Here is an 8,627-nt window from a genome sequence, read left to right as displayed (position 1 = left end):
ATTTCATAAATTCTTACTCCTATTTTTTCAAAATTAAGTTTTTAAGCTAAGTATCTTTTTAAACTGAAACTACATTTTCAAAATTCAATGTTTGCAAAAGGCTTAGCTAAGTGACTCATATAGCAACTTTCAAACTTTCTCAAACTTAGCCACCTTTATAATTTTTTGCTAAAATACTTCTCTAAGTTACCTCTTAGATTCATTCTATACTTAGCTAAAAGTATTAAAAAGCATATTTCTTTACTTGCAAAATTTAACTCATTGCTTTCAAAAGATTTCTGCTAAGTGACTTCAATTTTTTTTCAAAAAAAAAATTTTTTGGCTAAAAAAATTCTTTAAAATCTAGCTAAGTTTTTCAAAATTTAGTTAAGTATTTTTTTTCTAAAAACAACTAAGTTTCAAAAGTGGCTAAAGTCATCATTCGAAGTCAAAACTTAGGTGAAAAATATTCCTTTAAGTCCTCCTTCTCCCTTAGCTAACAATTTAATTATAAGCTAGGTGTTACACAAGCATTTTTACCTTCTTTCAAAGCCTAAATCTGTTTTTTTCTAAAAACTTAAAAACTTGCTTTCAACTGGCTTATTTTTTGATAAATGGCAAAGGGGGAGAGTAGGGAAATTCAAAAGTAGCCCTGTATTAAGGGGGAGCTTCACAAAGTTTAAGTGTTAACTTAAGTTATGCTTGTATTTGAAATTTATATACTTAAGCTTGCTCACTTAAATCTTTTAAATATATTTATGAATTTGTTTTACTTAAGTTTGAATTTCAGTTGTCATAATCAAAAAGGGGGAGATTGTTGGTGCGGGAAGCATCCGACGATCGAACCTGAGTTTTGATAATGACAAAAGATTCAAAGTTAAGGTGTGTGATGATCTAACAGTCTGAATGAGATTGCAGGAAAGTCCTAATTGCGGTTAGGCAAGTGAAAACCCTAGGGGGTGGTAACCCTATGTCCTAGGGGGTGGTAACCCTAGGTGGAGAAAAGTCCTAGCTGCGGTTAGGCAAAGGGAAAACCCTAGGGGGCGGTAACCCTAGGTCATATGGGATGGTAACCCTATGTGGAAAGTCTTGGTGGGTCGAGTGCTTCAGGCAAAAGTCCTAGGGGGGGTAACCCTAGGTGGAAAGTCCTAATGTCGCGAACCAGGTGAAAGACTGGACCAGCTGGGAAGCGGAAGTCCAGCAGAAAGTCCGGAAGCATCGAGCAACAGGTAAATCTCCTGAGTGGAGTAGGTGAGGACGCGTTCCCCGTAGAGGGAACAGTAGGCGTCGGGTCGACCTAGGATTTCCGGTCGGAAATCCGAAGTCAGACCCGGACAGTCTGGAGACTGTCATTATATTCTGTTATAATGTTTACTGTTGTCTTGTGCTAACTTTGTTTTGCAGGGTAAGTGTTTGGGACTAACACTTTTGCAGGACCAAAGGAGCACAAGTTAACCTCAGATGAAAAGTGTCCGAGGCGCCTCCATGGAGCTTGGAGGCGCCTCCATGGAGCTTGGAGGCTCCTCGGGTGCGAGCTGGAGCCAGCTATCCAGAAGGGTTAGAGGCGCCTTGAAGGAAGCTCAAGGCGCCTTGAACAGGTGGTTTAAGGCGCCTTGGACGCTGATGAAGGTGCCTTAAGATGGATAAGAGGCAGCGGTCAAAAGCTTCATCGTAGAATTATTTACGGGATAATACTTAGGGATTCAAGGCGCCTTGGAGCCTGATGGAGGTGCCTTGAACATTCTTTATAAGAGGGTTTCGACCAGCAGCTCAAGATAACTCACTCTAAGCAATTCCTTTGCATATAGCTGCTAACGACACGATCCCGAAGTGCTGCAACGACCCCCCGACGACCCGGAGCTCTGTTTCTTCTTCATTAGTTGTCGGTATAAAGTTGCTATTATACTTTCATTGTAATTAGTTTGTAATTCTATTCGAGCTTATAGTTTTTGCCCACGGAAAGCGATCAAGGATAGCAGGGCCTTCGAGTAGGAGTCGATCTAGGCTCCAAACGAAGTAAATTCTCCTGTGTCTCTGTGTTTGTGTTTCTTTATTCCGCTGCTTGTTTCTTAACTCTGATAATTTTACGAATCGAACGAAATAGTCGTGAGCGCTATTCACCCCCCCTAGCGCGTCTCGATCCAACACTACACTCCACTGGCGATCGAAGAGTACAACGGAACCACCGACCCAGACGACCACTTGGCCAAATTCGACAATATGACCACACTTCATCAGTACACTGACGAAGTTAAATGTCGGGTCTTCCTCGCCACCCTCTCTGGATCAACACAATGTTGGTTCAAGAGATTGCTGAACGAATCAATCCACAACTTCAAGAACTTCCGGGTGGTATTTCTTCACCACTTCACCAGCAGCCATCGTCACCAGAAGTCGAGCGTGGATTTGTTCTCGCTGAAGCAAGGGCCCAAAGAAGCATTGAGAGTCTACATCCAACACTTCAATCAGGTAGCCATGAACATCCCAGCGGTCTCCTCAGATGTGTTGGTGAACACCTTCACCCAAGGGCCCACCGAGGGGGAATTCTTTCGATCGCTCATTCGAAAGCCGCCAAGGGACTTCAACCGCCTACAAAAGAAGGTCACCAAATACATCAACATAGAAGAAGCCTAGGCGGCAAGGAGGAGGAAGATGCCAGCCGAGCCCACAGGAGAGTCTGAACGGCAATAGCAGAGCAGCCATCAACCCCCTAAGCGACCTCTATTGGGCGGAGCTCAGCCACACCATGAGCCCTAAACGTATGTCGTGCATCACGTGGTAGTCGATCGCCCAAAGGCTACAAAGGACAAAATATGGACATCGATGTTTTGTTCCTTCTATTAGTCGGCGATACACAATACTCGGGACTACTATGACCTGACGCTGATAGCCAGCAGGTCAGCCCTGAGGGGGTATCGCCATCGTTCACCATCTCCTGATCGGAGACACAGGCGCTGATCAGGCGACCGAAGAGAAGAAGAAAGAACAACGGCCAAGCCACGCTATCATCAACCCCAGCGAGGGAATAACCCAAGTCCTGCCTGAGCGCCTGTCGAACGGAGCAGGCCTTCAACTCGAGAGGAGGAGAATAGGAGCAACACCACTCAGGATGAAATAGAAATGATCGTCGAAGGTCTAAACGGTGGTTATTCCAACCAAGTGAGGAAGTTGCACGCTCGGCGACTCGAGATTCATGATGTGGGATGTAGCAAAGAGAGAGCCGAAGGACCCGAGATCAGCTTCGGCCCGAGAGACTTAGAGGGAGTGGAGATCCCTCACGATGACGCACTGATCATCCGAGCTGTAATCGCCAATTATACTATTCACCAAACCTTTGTTGATATAGGAAGCTCGGTGAATATCATATTCAAGAAGGTGTTCGATCAATTGCAAATCGATCATAACGATTTGCTACCCATGACGACTCCACTCTACGGATTCACAGGCAACAAAGTGTTGCCGATCGGCCAAGTTCACCTGGCCGTTTTGCTCGGGAAGGAGCCGCTAAAGAGGACAAGGACTATTAATTTCATTGTGGTGGACGCGTCGTCGGCCTATAACATCATATTAGGCCGACCATCCCTTAACAAGTTCTGAGCGGTGGTATCCACCTTTTGCCAAAAGATTAAATTCCCGGTGGACAACAAGATTGGCAAAGTCAAGGGTGAACAGTTGGCCGCTTGGCGATGCTACGTCGAGATGGTCAAATCCGAAGCAAGGGCCGCTCGGCAAAACCCTTGCTTGGAGGTGAACGTGATCACAAAGAGACCTCCTACGAAGAGTGGCCGCTTCCACGAATACATCATCACCGAACGGGGCATCAAGGCGAATCTGAGCAAGATGAAGGCGCTACAAGACACGCCTCCACCTCACAACTTGAAGGAGGCCCAACGGCTGATCGGACGGATCACCGCGCTATCAAGGTTCATCTCCAAGTCATCCGACTGGAGTCATCCGTTCTTCAAGGTGCTACGTCGAGCGACGAAATTCCAATGGGATGTGGGGTGTGACAAGGCATTAGAAGAGCTCAATGAGTACCTTAACTCCTTGCCTATGTTAGTTAAGCCAAGCGTTGGTGAGCCGCTCTGGATCTACCTGTTGTCCACCAAGTATGCGGTTGGCTCAGTATTAGTTAGGCAGAAAGGCCACGAACAACAGTTCGTGTATTTTTTGAACCATATATTGAAAGATGCAGAATCCAGCAACACCTGTCTTGAAAAGTTAACTTATGAGTTGGTTCTAGCCGCTCGAAGACTCCTCCCGTACTTCCTAGCGCATCTAATCGTCATGATGACTAACAGCGTCGTAGGAAGAGTCCTCCTCAACCCAAAGGCATCCGGCCGGCTAATCAAGTGGACAACCGAGTTAAGTGAATTCGACATATAATATCAGCCCCGAACGGAGATCAAAGCTCAGGCCTTGGCTAATTTCGTCACAGAGGTCCAGAACGCTGAACCGGAAGCAAATTGGAAAATATATGTCGACGGTTCTTCCACCCGGCAAGGCAGTGGGATCAACATACTACTAATATCATTGCGAGAGGATTGAATGCAACTTTCCGTTCGGTTGAATTATTGTGACACCAATAAGAAACCTGAATATGAAGCATTGATAGCCGGCTTACAGACGGTGCGGCATGTCAAAGCCACAAAAATCCTCATTCACTCGAACTCTCAGTTGGAAGCTCGGCAGCTATCATGGACGTTCAAGATAAGCAGCTCCCGACTCAAGCTATACGCAAAAGTCTTCGAGAAGCTAAAAAAAAATTCCAAGAAGTCCTCATACAGAAGATTCCACGGGCAAAGAATCAGGCCACGGATGAGTTGGCGAAGTTAGCCAATTTATTGTCACCGATCGTGATAGAGCAGCCGATCGAGCAAGTCTCATTGGTAACATATATTGACAGGATAGAAGAGATAACCTTCCTGAGCGACTGGAGGATGACATTGATAGAGTTCCTTTGATCGGGTGTCACACCTTTCGATCAGAAAGAGGCTCGCTTATTAAAAAGGCGGGTGAGATGGTTCACTTTGGTCGGGGATCAAATGTATAAGAGGGCCTTCTCCAGGCCCCTGCTCAAGTGCGTTGGACCAGAGGATGCAGAATACATCCTTCAAGAAGTGCACCAAGACTCCTATAGGAGCATTTGGGCAGCCGTTCGTTGGGTCGAAAGATTCTCCTGGCCGGATATTTTTGGTCCACTCTCCAAGAGAATGTTACTTGAACAGTAGCCACATGTCTGTCCTGCCAGAAGTATCATAATATCTCACACTGACCAACCGAGGAGATGAAGGCATCCACGTTGTCTTGCCCGTTCGACCAATGAGGTATGGACATCATGGGACTATTTCCAATAGCGACCGGTCAGCAGAGATTCCTACTCGTCGCGGTGGATTATTTCTCAAAGTGGGTGGAGGCCGAGCCGCTGGCTAAAATAAGTGAATAGATGGTTATCAAATTCATCTGGCAGAACATCCTATGCCAGTTTGGCACCCACCGTCGGCTCGTCTAGGATAATGGGAGACAGTTCACTCGTCGAAGGCTCAGGGAGTGGTGCGAAGGTTATGGCATCTAGCAGGCCTTTACTTCAGTGGCCTATCCCCAAAGTAACGGCCAGGCGAAAGTCACCAACCAGGAGATCCTGAAAGGCCTACGAGCTTGGCTTGACCACGCAGGGGCAGCTGGGTAGATGAACTCCCCAGTGTCCTATAGGCTCTTCGCACGACACCAAAAGAAGCGACCAACATAACACTATTTCATCTGGTGTACTGTGGTGAAGTATTGGTCTCGATGAAAGTTGGAGTAGAGTCTGATCGGGTACAACTCTATGATGAGGGGAATGCCTAGCGGAGGCTAATGGAGCTCAACTTGGTAGAGAAAGTGCAGGATAAAGCTGTCGTTTGACTGATGGTACCGGCAGTAGATGAAGCAGAATTACAACCGAAGAGTGATCCCGAGGTCTTTCCAAGTTGGCAATCTAGTGTGGAAGAGAATAAAACTAGTTGGCGACGTCACCAAGCTCGAGGCACCATGGGTGGGGCCTTACAAGATCGTGCAGAAACTCCGCTCGAGAGTCTACTACCTAGAGGACGAAGATGAAAGAAGGCTCGAGTGGCCATGGAGCGCCAATCATCTCCAACCCTACAAGACCAGGTGAGAGGTGCATGAATAAATATAGATGTACCTGTATAAGTATATATGCACTTTCTAAATGTAGGACAAACATTAATAAAAACACAAAGTTTTCCAGACTCTTGAGCCGATTGGTCAACTTAAAAGTCGAGCAGCGACTATAAACCCTTGTCTACGCATTGCAATCATTGAGCGGCGACGTTAAACCCTTATCTACATCAGCGGTCGAGCGGCGACCTTAAATCCTTGTCGTCATCAACAGTCGAGCAGTGACCTTAAACCCTTATTGTCATCAACGGTCGAGCGACGACCTTAAACCCTGATCTTCATCAATCACCGAGCGACGACGTTAAACCCGGGTCTTCACCAACGGTTGAGCGACGATCTTAAATTCTCATCTACGCATGTCAACGGTCGAACAACGACCTTAAATCCAAGTCTACATCTGCGACAGCCGAGTGGTGACTATAAACTAGAGACCAACAAAAAATGGCTTATCCAAAGCAAGTAGTATGACGCCAACCGGTGGGCCACAAAGCCACACTTAGAAGTTTTTCACAAAATGGTAAGTGGTTCGTAGTCCTACTCGATCCTGAGCGGCAATGCGGGTACAAACAAGTCGAAAAATAAAATAAGGTGTGCCGAACACCGCAACACAAAGGAGTGACATCAAATAAAAAGGTGTGCCAAACGGGCGGCCATTCATTAACACTTATAGTTTTTATACTGAAGGGCAGTAAAAAAGGTGACAAGGCACGCAAGAGCAGGCTCACTCGAGGTAGTCGAGTACATCGTTGGGCAGCGACTCAGTCATCTTGTCTCGGTTGATAACCTTGCTCGTCAAGTTGGTTGGGATATAACCGCTGCCCTTTAGTTGGTCGAGCATCCCGTCGATGGCAAGGTTGAAAAGACAGAGCGCCCGATCGGTGACCTGATCATTAAAGGCGTCCGAGCGGAGGTAAGCCTTTTTCTGCACCTCAAATCGGCTGGACTCCGCCCCTTGGTAAACTTCTAGGGTTGACCGAGACGCCTCTAAATTTGCCTTCAAAGTGGCTAGCTCTGCATCTTTGACGTCGAGCTAGGCCTTCGTTGTAGATCGTTTGGCCGATCGACCCTCCCGCTCTTCATTCAAGCAGGCATTCGCTTCCTTCAAGTTCTGAGCCAATACCCGCAACTCCTTGTTCTTGATTTCCAGATCTTCGATAACTCGAAGCTTCCTGGTATTGGCCAAGTGGATCTTCACTTCGAAGATGGTGGCCTGCTTGTTGAGTCGTGCCAGCTGTGTTGCTTGCTCGGCACTTTTACCGCTCTCTGCCTCCAGCAACTCGGAACTCTTATTCAGATCGACCTTTAATTGGGTCATCTCAGTCCTCATCTCCTCCACATGCGCCTGAGAGACAGACGATTGGTCGCTCGGAGCATGCAGTTGCTAGACTTCGTGCTCCAAATAGGTGAACTTGTGGTACATGGCCAGGCTCTCTACCCAGAACTGCAGCAACAGGAAAATGGTAATTGCAGAACGGATGAAAAGTAAATACAAAAGCTACGCACTTACCCTAGTAGACATCTGGATATGACAATTGGCGAGCTCCCCCAAAGAGATGACAGTCGCGCGGGCCCGAGCATCGACCCATATCTGTGCGAGCAGCCCTTGAATCCTTATCTAGTGCTCGGAGGTGAGGGGCGTTCGGTCGTCCGCACTGCGGTGCTCGTCCGTCGGCAAATGGATGATTGCAGTTATTTGCCTTTGCCTGCTCGGGCCATAGGGGTCTGAAGTTGCCCTGCCCAAAGATCGGGACGCTGGAACTGGTCGGATGTGGGACACCTGGGCCACCAACAAAGGTGGTGGCATGAAGGTGACCGGCGGCAAGCAAATCGTCCCCTGAGGAAGCGCGAACAACGAATGTGTCTGGTCGGATGATATGGAAGCAGGGAGTTCTGCGACTCCTTGCTCGAGAGGAGGAATGGAGGCCTCACCTAGCTCAGAGGAAGGTCGGGAGACGACCGATGTTGTGGTCTACAATGTTGGTGCAAAATCCCTCAGGTCAAGGTTGACCTGGTTAACCAAGCTGAGTCTTGGTTTGGGTTTAGATGTTTGACAATAAGATATTGATCGAAGAAGAGTCAAGTAGGTCAAGGTTGACCGGATACTTGACTAGGAAGTCCTAGTGAGTGAAGCTAGGCAGAAGGAAATCCTAGTGAGTGAAGCTAGGTGGAAATCCTGGTGAGTGAAGCCAGGTGAAAGTCCTAGTGAGTGAAGCTAGGCAGAAAGAAAGTCCTGGTGAGTGAAGCCAGGTGAAAGTCCTAGTGAGTGAAGCTAGGCAGATGGAAAACCCTAGTGAGTGAAGCTAGGTGAACGTCCTGGTGAGTGAAGCCAGGCAAGGAAGGAAATCCAGATGGATCAAGGATGATCGGACATCTGGTGTTGGGGAAGTCCAAGTAGGTCAAAGGATTGACTGGATACTTGGCAAGGAAGGAAGTCCAGATGGGTCAAGGTTGACCAGACATCTGGTGGA

At 47.4% G+C, this 8,627-nt stretch overlaps 1 protein-coding gene across 1 annotated transcript; it reads left to right on the top strand.

Moving 5' to 3' along the window:
- The first annotated feature begins 2,199 nt into the window (after window positions 1–2,199).
- On the top strand, window positions 2,200–2,613 carry LOC122004758. Its single transcript, XM_042559595.1, has one exon. It carries the CDS (start codon window positions 2,200–2,202, stop codon window positions 2,611–2,613), a length of 414 nt encoding a protein of 137 aa, XP_042415529.1.
- The last annotated feature ends 6,014 nt before the right edge of the window (window positions 2,614–8,627 follow it).

The sequence above is a fragment of the Zingiber officinale genome, chromosome 7B (assembly GCF_018446385.1).
Source record: "Zingiber officinale cultivar Zhangliang chromosome 7B, Zo_v1.1, whole genome shotgun sequence".
Classification (NCBI taxonomy): Eukaryota; Viridiplantae; Streptophyta; class Magnoliopsida; order Zingiberales; family Zingiberaceae; genus Zingiber; species Zingiber officinale.
Note: the sequence above shows the minus strand (reverse complement) of the source record. Positions and strands in the feature narration are given on the sequence as shown.